General features: G+C 49.2%; 1 protein-coding gene across 1 annotated transcript in view; it reads right to left on the bottom strand.

The window, feature by feature from the left end:
- Positions 1–4,013: 4,013 nt before the first annotated feature.
- The window catches only part of LOC144100366 (uncharacterized), a 60,560-nt gene continuing 52,540 nt past the window's right edge, over positions 4,014–12,033 (bottom strand). Inside the window, exons 5-6 of the mRNA XM_077633339.1 lie at positions 11,055–11,384; positions 4,014–10,409 (exon numbers count right to left, since the gene is read on the bottom strand). Coding sequence (XP_077489465.1) covers positions 9,915–10,409; positions 11,055–11,384 — 825 coding nt within the window. The 3' untranslated portion in view covers positions 4,014–9,914. The remainder of the gene's footprint in view (positions 10,410–11,054; positions 11,385–12,033) is intronic.

Below are 12,033 nucleotides of genomic sequence, written 5' to 3'. Positions count from 1 at the left end.
TTTGGCGGTATAAGCCACAGACGAGAGGCAGAAGAACACCCCGGGCTGCAGGACCTATGTTGTTCTCCTTGTCCAAAATCGCCGTGACAATCTCCTCATGAACTTTCATGGCGTCGGCGTCCGTGCCCAACTCTAAGCGGGTGGCTTTCGGCGGCTCCAGAACCACCGGCGGCTTCAGCGAGAGGGCACCCCCAGAGTGATAGGCAGGGTCGGGGTCCAAAGGTATACCAGAAGGCAGAAGGCTCTCCAAGGACTGTTCCGAGACGACGGCTGGATTCACCCCGCACGAGGAGGAGCCGCCCGGCTGTGACTGGCCATCTGAAGGAGCCCGGTCGGCCATAGTCAAACTGGCAGCTGGTAGGCTTAACCAGCCAGCCGCCAGAGACCAAATCCCGGCAAAACATCGGAAAATGAGGCACAGACTTCAAAGGCGGGGGTCACTCGGAGGGTCCCTGAGGTCTTACCAGGCCCCTCCGAGAAACAAGATGTGCTAGAAGGCCCTATCACTGCAAAAAAGGCCCTATCACTGCGACAGGCCGCCGTCGCGGAGGCCCTTGTCGCCAGACTGCGAAGGCGTGTATACACAGTTGTGGAGAATTTTTGTCTACTGGCCTGGCTAGCTGGCCAACGGTTTGTGTTGAGACAAAACGTTACACAATATCAATCAAACAATCAATAGTTTTATTTTCATCACAAAATGATGAGGGTTGGTTCAGGCAAGAAGTGGAAACAACTTCCACTTGAAACAGCCTGAACCCCCCGTATACATGGCTTGCAGCGAAGAGGGACACGTGCACAAAACAAGACAAAAAAAAGAAAAAAGAACACGAATAATATTTGCGTGCGAAATAAAGCGCAAAACATTTGGCACTTAAGATATACATTCTGGTAACTCAAGAAACATGTCAAGCAAGACGGCCACTAGATCTCAAAATATACCACAAACAGAAGTGCGTCAAGTGATTAATCTGCTTTCTCAGGCACAAACAACATAAATAACACTACAATCGTAAACATATGTCCCGGATGTCTTTCTGATTGCAGGTGTCAATACAGACGTTGTTCAAGATAAGCTTATTTATCAGTACTGGAACGATGCATATGTATACCGATGCATATGTATGCCTTCTCGTCCTGCAGTACAAACAACCGAAAAGGAATAAAAGTTTTACACGACAAAGTTTGAAATCTGCACCTTCCGATATCCGTAACTTGATACAGTCGAACCTCGTTATAACGATACGGTTTATTGCGAAGTAGTGGACATAACGAAGGAATGACTATTCCCCTTGGAAGCTCGATCAACACGGGCTCTACCGAAGCAACGGCTATAACGAAGTAATCACCCCTTCAACTTCGTTACAGCGAGGTTCAACTATACAGAACACCTAACGCGTGTCTGGTGACTGTTTCGCAGGGGTGCCCTTCTGTAGTGATTCCACTTTGTGAAGTCCTTGTCTTTCCGCGTGGTGTTGCCAGCAGGGGAAGAGAGTCGTGATGGTGGGACGGAACATACCTCCGCATTCTTCTCCATGGAGTCGGAGTTTGGAGAAATTTATTGCGCTGTATCTTCACCAACACATCAGCTGTGTGTGAGCTATAAGGTCAGGGTGGATCTAGCCATGGTCATGGATGTCTGGTTGTGTCCCCCGTTGGGACACCCCAGTAGATGACCGCTTGAACAAGCATCACCTCCTCGCCTCCATAAAAGAAACGCTAATCCTCTTTAGCTCTCAATGCGATTGCTTCTTTCCCTTCCTGGATATTTAACACGAGCTCGAGTATGTGAGATACAATGGCCTAAAGGTTGAAATTTAAAGCCCCGTTTCGTGATTGGGAGGCAAGGTAAAACTTTAATGTCCAGCCAAACTTTCAGGGCTCGTCCCGACGTTAGTCTTCTTGCGTGCACGTCTTTCACGCCGTTGCCTTTAAAAAAATTTATATACATAATGTTCAGTTCTCCTTTATTCACCGTCTGCTCGCAACGTGGCACGTCTTACATTTACAAATACTTGTTTTGCAAAATCATCTTTGAACTCTTAATCTGTCAACTATAAGAAGTACCCCACAAAGATCACTGCCTTTTATACTGGCCTGATCTCAATCTCAATTTTGCATTCTTTTTGTTCTTGTCTCATCAGATTCTCCGCGTGATTTTTTTCCGTCTCAACCAGTGTGTCACCGGAGAACAACTTCTGCCGCGAAATTCTTTCCTACTACAGTTTAAACAGACTTCGCTGCTGGAAATTGGCACAGTTTTGTGAAAGGCAGAGGCCTCTATATGTCATAAATAGCTAGAAACCACGAATTTACGCAGCTCTGATTGTAGTGCTTGTGCTCGTACATCGGTGCGAGCCTCTTTTCTTGGGCAAGATTAGAGGTGGTGAAAAACTCTATTATTGGCGGAGCCCTTATTGTTCACAATTTCAGACGTGGGCTGCCTCCTGGTCGTGGGTGGTGGCCGGCAGCCCGTGCCTGACGGCGACCTTCTCCGCCCACTACACCATCCTCAGTTGCGAGGCCGGGTCGGAGCTGGAGACCACGACCTCCCACCCCCTCCGAGTCCGCGAGAGCCCACTGGGCCGGTGGCTGCAGTTGTCGGCAGATAAACACATTGTGGTCGAATGTGGCCCCACGGAGGGGACATTCGGTGGCGTGAGTAGAAGGGAAGAAAAGCGCAAGTAATGCTGGTGAGGAAAAGGTGCGAGCCTGGAGTTGTCGCCATGCAGGTCGTCTGTTGTTGCTTTGTCCAGGATGTGTGTGGGGCGGGCTCTGTTTGAAATGGTGCCTGGAGCGCCACTGAGTTTCATCCTTATAAAACTCAAAAAGGCCCTGAGGCCCTGCTCTGGTTACATGACGCAGCGGCTTTTCATAGTGAAAGGACCCCCTTCCAGCCAATGGCGTCGGCCTATTCTCATGACCCTGCTACTGCGGCAAAACAGGCAATGGTAGTTGAGAAGCAATAACCCTTCCCTCTATGGTGCCTGCGAATATGCCTGCCAGGAAGCCAGGATTTGCTATAATTTTTATTTTACAAATTTTTGCACTTATATGCAAGCCTTGCCTAAAGTTAGGGTGAAAATGTTTTTAATCGTGGGTAAATTTTTGTGAATAAAATGCGTTTCTCAAGCCGCTGAACCGCTTCAGGAAAAGTTATTTAGGAGATCATTCGTACAGTGCCCTCAGAGATGTATCGCTAGGGTAGCTAATTAGTCGCATGTAAAAAAATCAGCCAAGTAAGAGATGCACCTAAGCAAATTACATCCACCAGCAAAACTATGAGCATTTCGCAATGCCCTTTGTCGGTAGGAGACAACATAGAGCGATGCGATTTTTCATCATCGCCAAAATGCTCAAAGTGGCACGGTGAGGAAAAAAAGGTGCCTAGGAGGTTACGTTGAAGTTAGTTGAAGCCAATGGCATGCAGGTTTCTTAACTAGGAGCGTATAATGCACCCCATCGTTACAACGATGCAGAGAAACATACACAAGTTCCTGAAGCAGCAGCGACGGCGCCGCTATAAAAAGTTGCAGTGGCGCCGTCTGGTGGCTTCAACGCCAAAGAGCACGCCCGTGCCCTCCCGTTCGCGCCAGTAGACCAGTATTCTAGTTCATTATAGCTTCGTAAAGCAGTCTTTGGGCAGGCAGCACAACGACCTTGAACAACCTTAAGTCCAACCAACGATAGCCGTGTATGACCATATGTGGTACAGTTACGGTGTCGAACCCATGACCTTTAGTTGACCTTTGACCACTGACATTTGGTGACCTTTGGGTTGACCTTAAGAACATCCGATGAGCTAACGTGAAGCCACCTGAGGAGTAACCATGTGTGCAGAATCTTTTCGCTGAATTCCAGGGTTAGCCAAGTTAAGCCGCTGCCATTTTTTTTCTGTCTGAAGTCAGGCTTGTCAAGGCAGTCCCGGCAGCACCAGGTGTGGACGTCACTCCAGTGTCCGCTTGGCCGTACTAGCGCGAGCCAAACCCCCGTCACAATTAAGAGGGCGGTCGTGTGTACGAACAGTGAGGCTTGTTTTATTCCATTACGATCACAATGCTAAGTTGTAACCACCGACTACATCGGTGCGCGCACAGAGCGTGGTTAAGGCAGGATGTACACACGCACACAAGTGACACGGAATGCACATGAATCAGCACACGCAGCGGGCGTATTATGCTGCCTCGGCGCTGGCTACGACTATGGAAAGATTCATCATACCGCCAGCCAGCCGCCAACAGCGCATGCGCAGATAGCAGATAGATAGATGCGCTGCCGCCTGGCTGGCTATGCGTCACCGGAGCATGGTAGCCCTATGCTAAAACTTCCTTGCTTTCTTGGACCTTCTCCCATACTCTACGGCGTTGTAGAGAAACCGATTCCAAACATTCTGCAAGATCCAAAACAACTCAAATCTGCTGTCTACAGACCTCAAAACCAGTTTACTCTTACTCAACGAACGTCGTCAAAATAACAGCAGCAGCCGTCTCAGCTTCAGTAAATGGAACTTGTTGATTATTCTTAAAAAGAATGTGAATGAATTTTACGGTAACTTTTTTATCTTACTGAATAGATCGACTGCGCCTAAAGGTTAACGCTTTGTGCGCAGACCAAGAGGGTTAATTCTTTGCTTTTTATTTCAAACGAGCGACAAGTTGCACCAAGTAGTAAGGCTTCAAAGCGTCACTGTTGACCGAAGTGGTCAAGTCTATGGACCGAAACTGATTTGGTCCACTTGCAGGATAATACCAAAGGACACACTTTATAAACAGCACTTAAGAGTACTCCGAACAGACACCATGGACCTTAAAGATCACGGCCAAGTTTAGTTGGTGTACAACCTTACAATCAATTTCCCCATTTTTTGTATCCTCGCGGAAATGCGCATGTTGAGATTTTTATCGCTCTCTCAGCATGCTTAGAGAGGAATAACGCTTATTTGGACATACAACTTCTCGCTTCGTTTTCTGTATGTTTAATCTACCAACAAGAACGCTTCCTTCAACGGATTCATTTGCATTAACAGTTGGCGACTGCCTCTTAAGCAGCAGTGTCTCAGCATGAACGCGCTGAAGCGCTCTGGGATTTATAGTCAGCAGTTTTTACAGGAACTATAATTAGGGATTACGCACTCCACCCCCCTCTCCCCACACCTTTACCGCTGCCTGATGCAAATCTTGAAGAGACGCCGGATATTACAAAAGTTAGCGCATACTTGGTGGCCGATAGTAGGGATTGCATTGTCTACAAGTCTATTACCATTTTAGAGGAGACGTTGCTGTCTTCGGGCGGCCGGTGGGCCGCTAATAACCGCACAGAGACCATTTCCTCCGGGAGCTGGTTCTGCAGCCGTCCATGTGCCAGCTAGATGTACAAAATCGTGTAGCTTTCCGCATGTTTTCTTTTTGGTTCCTATGGCTTTTGCCTGTGGAATATATTTAGCTTTGACCTGTGTCCAGTGAGAAAATGGGCGTTTATTGGAGGCAACAAGACTTAAAACGCGAACACTGCTGCAAGGGACGTATGCGACGCCGTAACCATATCCTTGAGATGTGATGAAAAGTTTTAATCGAGTTTGAGCCAACATCACTAGACCACCTGGTTTCTGTCTGGATGGTAACGTTTGAGCTCAGTATGGACGAGAACTAGTCGACAGTTTTGAGTCAAATGTGCACGCTGTAGTTTAGAGCGATGAGAGAGAAAAGAACCGGAATGGCTGCAGAGTGGGGCGTTGTCTTGTTGACTACTGGCTGGCATAATACAACTGACCCTGAGAAACTGAGACAGCTTAGGTTTGCAAGAAGCCTGTGGTAACTGGAAGTTATCCCGTCCAGTTTTTGCACGTGACAAACAAAAAATTAACCGGCGGCAAGTAAGCAACTGGGACCAGAATCGGGCCTGATCGTCATCTCGGGAAGACTTCATTCGTACCTGGAGCGATAAGCCGTCCATTAACAATGCGCAGTTTTTTTTTTCAGCACGCAGAGGGAGTTGGAAGGTAGTTTGAACCGCTCGAGTTCCCGCAGGGTAACAAAAAAAAATTACGCAGGGAAGACGTCGAAGAATTCAAGAAAAGGCGTTCTTGATGCGTTGCGAGCTCAGGGGGTATTTGCACATGCGCAACATGGCGCTTCGCCGAGACTCGTTTCTCATTGGCGTGTCGAGGGAACAAGATGCTCTGAGACTTTGCACATAACGAACAAGCCGCGTTTTTTTTCTTTACGTTACCTTCACATTTCCTTGGTTTGTCCAGTTCGTTTTGTAGATAGCAGCGAGTTTTAGTATAGCGGACAGTACTGGCGCAGACGTATAACGGAAGAGACGGTTCTTTTGCGCATGCGCGGTGTCAAATGCACGGAGACTAGCACCTGCCACTGCCGGTCCCATGAAAGAGAAAAAATCGGAGAGGTGGCACAGTGCACTAGGTTATTCTATTCACTGCCTTCCAGGTCTCCAACTGCGGCCTGAGGAAAGCGTACGGGAGGTCACGTGGGTCGGGGTGCTCTTGGCAACGACCGGAAAAAGCGTTGCAGATATACTATGGTGAGGTAGTATCTCTTCCGGCTTTGCAAACTGTGAAATCACGGCCTACCCTGCACCTTTTCCTTCCTCTATGGCATGCATGTCTAGATTGTGCCCCCCAGCTGCGAGTTCTTTTTTTCGCGTCTTTATTCCCCGGTAAGTTTTTGTAGCCGACCGTACGATTGCAACGAAGCAGTAACCACCCTTACAAAAATTTCTGTCCAAAGACTTCAGTCTAAAAAGTCTACGGATAGCCAAACCCTAGAGAACAGTCTAAGTAATACATTTCTATAGACAGTCTATAGACAAGGTTTAGACTTATGGCCGTACACATTTAGCAGACTTCTCTATATACACTCTACAGACTATCCATAGACAAAAAGAAATATCTGTAGACCGCAATAGTGTCTATAAGAAGTCTATAGACTGTCTGTAGACTTTTTGTAAGGGCGGCAGTTAAGTGACTGTCCAGATAGTCTTGGAATGCAGTTAATGGAGGAACGTGTGTGCGTGAGAGATGGCACCAGGCTATACTGGTACGATCCGCGCTGAACCGAGTACTGTCATAGTTTCGTCAGGTGCTACAAAGTATCGACCTCCGCTCACATTTCTAAGAAACTCGCATTTGCGATTACATTAGTTGTCGAGACTACTGAACTACGCAACTCTACACTGTTATTCTGTACATAAGGAAACATCGGAGGTAACCTCGCTGCTTTCGGCGAACCAAATTGGGCGTCTGTGGGACGCACCTTGTAAATGTGGGCATGCTTGCTTGGATGCCAGAGTGTACAGAGCGCAGAAAAGAGGTGTGCACATGTATGTAACAGTCCGCAACCCTGACAACTTTTAAGGAAGACGCATCGTGTGGAAGTGGTACAATGGAAACGATATTTCAGCGTCATTCTGAAAGCAACCAAGATTGCTTCTCAACCCTCCCTCAGCCAGAGGTGCGTTTGTCAGAAAAAATTAAGGGTCCCGTACGCACAGCCACCTCCGGGTGGCATCTCTAACACCTAAGAGAACCAGACACCCATAATGAGTTTCACAAGTCTTCGTCACAGGCAAGCTAATAGTGAAGAAAAAACGGGTTTTTTCCGCTTTTACTACATCGCTATTTATAACGAATATACCTACACCCCCCCCCCCCCCCCAAAAAAAAAAAGAAACAGTTACCCCTAGTTTTTTCTGCTCTGTGCTGAATAAACAACAGCGATTAGCAGCCTTCGGAGGACTACGCTGTCTTCAGGACCAGGATATTCTTCTGGTCCCAATGACAGACGGGAGTGATTTTTGGCAGCAAACGAGTAAATTTATGCATAAATTAAATGGTTCACAACTGTCGCGCCACCCTTCCATCAAGCCTGGCTGCCCCAGTTAGCACATTTAGTAAATACTAGTAGTGCCAGAACAAGCATACAAACAGCCCTAAGAAGAAATAAAGGATCGCAATATGGTCACCGGCGCTAAGACGGACCTCCTAGACATTTTAGGCTTCCTGCGTTGCTTATTAATCGCGTAGACAGGATTCTGCGGCTCTCTTCGAGGATTACATAGGCTCTTCGTTTACGTAAATGCATCAATTTTTGTGAAGTCAAGTACTCGTGCCGTATTCAAATAAAGACACCAACAAAGAAATGAATAAAAACGAATATAAAATCAAATAAATAATTCTAGAATACAGAAGGCTCCAAGCGCGTTCTTTTCCGAAAAACTGCAAATAAAATCAAGTTCGCCGCGGCTCATATGCACAGCTTTCTAGACGTCACACTTATAAACGGCTATCTGAGTAAACACTAGACAATCACACGTTCTGGAGAAAGTTTCCCGGGGGGGGGGGGGGGGGGGGCTCAAAATAAGCTGGAACAAGTTGGCCATACGGGACGGCGTTTTCTATTATAAAAATGTTCTAAAATGGGGCACAGGCTTCGTATCGGAAATAACTATTAGCGCGTTCGCTACAGTCCGATCCATCGGCCAACATATAAAACCACATCTCCGCAATCCTGCAGGACCAGTGCACATCACGAAATCCGTATGGTGTGTCAATGCAGCACAGTCACACTCATGCACAAAAACACTCGGCAATGGACTCAGGGTCGCGGTTTGCTCGAAACCACAGCACTGACTCGACGCATCACGGTATCCGCTTGAAGAAACCACGCACGTCACAGTTGCAGCTGTATCACCTCCTGCTGACCGCTAGCCTCTACAGCGTACGGAAGAACAGAACAATGGATGAGAGGATGAACAACATAAAATGTTCCACGTCCGCTTCGCGTCGCTATGGGCCGTCGAGATCGAGACGGATACGACTTGGACAGAGATTCGCGAAGCGGTCCAGAGGAGTTCGGGAGCAAAAGTTCCAACCGACTGGAATCGGAATGCGTGGAATCGGGAAGCCAAAGCGGCTCGATGCTTCCTTCTGATCTTGCGGACACGTGGTGAAGACTATACGTTGTAGAGTTTAGTGTGCTGGACGCTTCTGGCAACACTTACAATGTGGCTCGGACAACCTTCGCACACCGGTCGATGATAAATAAAAAAAATCTCTGACTCCGCGGACCTGGAAGACAGCAGCACGAACGAGCGCATGGCCAACTCTTAACATTAAAGATAGCCTTCATCGTGAGTTGCCTGTCCCTGTATATTACATGTGCATCTTGCTGCATCTGCGTAGCCGATGGGAAATGCTACAGCTAGGGTATACTACGCACCGAATGCTTTGTGACAACAAAGAAAGATGACGTGGCCTTTGGGTTTTCACGCTGGCAATGCGCACGGGACATGGATGAAGCAGTGATCCCTGATCACCCGTGAACACGTTTCTTTCGTCCACATCTTTCCTCCAGCTCGTCTGTCTCGAGGAAAACTGGAGCAAGCGTTTATTCGCCGCGCCAAACACGCCTGCTTTGGAACAACTCTAGAAGGGCGTCTATTTGGACACCGTTCGGCATTCTGAGGCAGTACTACGTTCCTTCTAGAGACAGTCACGGCGATGTTGACGTCGCTACGCACGCCCATCCTGCAGACAGCGCACTCTTTTCGACCAAGCACAATCGCTGCTTTGGTTCCAAGGACGCAGACGACGCTGATATTAATTTTCGCAAACAATTTCCGCTGAAGTATGAATGCCCTTCGGGTTGCGTGAACATTCCCAGACTTGTCAGACTTCGTTCCAAATTATCCTGGAACGAAGTTTACGCGCATATTACGTAACGTGGCCTTGTAGCAAGCTGGATTTTAAAGATGCGCGCCGGGTACGGCTGGGCGCAACTCGCAGAGACGTCCGGTTCTGCGCTTTGGGCTTTGAGGTGCCTGCTGGGACAAGCTGCAACGACGTTGCAGTCTTAAAACTCGTGCTCTTTCCTCGCACGTCATGACGGAGGGGGAGGTCACGACGACGTCGAGGGCGCCACGACCGGAGCCGCTGTGTGCGACGTCCGGTTGCCACCTCCCGGCCTGATCCTGGGCGGCTGTCCAGGACAGGCGAGGTCCCTGCGCCGGAGCATCTTCATGCGTCGCCCGACGGCTTCCAGCAGGCGGGGCTTCCAGTAGTAGACCTTGGTGTCGCGCACCGAGGTGGCGTTGACGCAGTCGTTGCCGCCAAACTCGCACACACGGTAGTGGTGAAGGAAGGCGACGCTAGACGCCACGTTGACGGTCGTCTTGCCGGCCAGGAACTCCCAGACGAAGTGGTTGCCCACCTCGACGACGCTCTCGGGCTCCAGGATGCACTTGGAGCGCTGCCGGTGCGCGTGAAGGTGCAGCTTGCGCATGGTCTTGCGCAGAGTCACCAGCGGCAGCTTGTCCTTGGCGGCCACGGGGTCGTCGGGCCATTGCAGGTAGAAGAAGGCGTTGCGGAAGGAGTAGGCCCCAGCGCGGCCACTCTGCGCACAGGACGGCGAGATTATTGAGTGCCTTCGTTAAGCATTACGGCAGTGAACACTCCGAAGATAGCGGGTAAAGCGTTAAGGTGCAATGGTCAAAGCTGTTGGAGGACAGCATACACTAATGTAGAAAAACTGATTCCTGAATGCAACAGTCCAGCTGTACTATAGTTGTGGCAAACAAAGGTGGTAGGCCTCAATTTCAAAACTCTCACTTATTAAGCCAACACAATAAAATCGCCGCCATCCAGACGTAACCTGACTGTGCTGCATGATAAGGTGCTCCAGTGAGGCTTCTAGAGTAAGCATTTCGAAGAAAGCAGGTGAATGAGCGCACTGATAGAGACGGTTCAGTTTTGGACCCTTTCATTTCAGTGCGATTCCGGAGCAAATCATAAAACCTGTTCCGAAAAGTCTGTTTGCTTTTTATGTTAATTTACTTATACAAGTACGTGGGGCTAAAAATTTCGGACGTGCACTTAGCTGTGTGAGAGTGCCAGCTTCGAGTGGACTGGAACGCACCACCGGGAAGTCATTGTACTGTAACTGTATTGGTCTCGCCCCGAAACCATTAGCTGGGCTGCTAAGGTGGGTCACGAACATGCGTGCGTGGGCTCTCGAGATTAGTGAGTTTACGGCAAACACCTTGTTCCGCTCCTGGAGCCTCTTGAGCATGGTGGGTATGGTGATGTTGCCGGAGGGCACGATGAACTCGTCCAGGTCGATCATGGCCACCCACCGGAAGCGGTACATGACGCGGTACAGGCAGTCATTGAGCGCCGCGAACAGGGCCTCGGTGCGGATCTCGCGCTGCGAGGCGATGGGAATCTCCCAGGGCAGCAAGGTCACCAGGTTCTCGCTGGCGTACCGCTCTAACAGGCAGCCCACGTCGGGGCCCACGGTGTGGTTGTAGAAGACGAAGTGCGACGCGCCCAGCGCCACGTTCAGCTCGATGAACTCCGCAAACTGAAGCACCTGCGAGGTACACGCATACGCACCACCCACTGGTGTTTACAGCGCGCTGCTGCATTGAGGGACTCAAACCTGTAGGAAGGAAGTGGCATATAAAATTGCTGGTGGTTTAACTATGGTTAACCTTGATCGACAGCGGAAAGCTGCACCTCCCTGGCTACGCTTGTGGTCGAGCGACTGGCGGTTTCCATACACAGCCATACTGACACACACAAAGTAGTAGCCATTTTTTATTTGTTAAAGGTCTTGCTTTCTTCAAGACGACATAAACTTCGCGACCATTGATTCTTGGTGCGCGGCTACGCCAGGATGTTCACCTTCCTCCATCGCCCCAAGTGTCTGGCAGTGATCGCTGCTGCTGTTGCTGACAGGAAGAATGAAATAGAATGTGCACAGGTCTGTCTACAGCATCAATCTGAGCCGCATATGTCGTCGGTTCGAATCCTTGTCGCAAGCTAGCCTCCAACTTGACTATAGCACAAATAGACTATAAGCAACGCGAAATCGTTTGAAACCACCTGGAGCGCTGTTCGACCAACGGTTGAGTCATAATTTCAGTACGATGTATAGGATTGCCGGAAGTGGCGCGCTCGGCTTGCTCTGCGCGCCATACGGCCGCTTGATGACGTCAGTTCCTTGCCATCGCTGGGAT

This window comes from Amblyomma americanum, chromosome 8, assembly GCF_052857255.1.
Source record: "Amblyomma americanum isolate KBUSLIRL-KWMA chromosome 8, ASM5285725v1, whole genome shotgun sequence".
In the NCBI taxonomy this organism is placed as follows: Eukaryota; Metazoa; Arthropoda; class Arachnida; order Ixodida; family Ixodidae; genus Amblyomma; species Amblyomma americanum.
The sequence above is the reverse complement of the archived record's forward strand: the minus strand, read 5'-3'. Positions and strand labels throughout refer to the sequence as shown.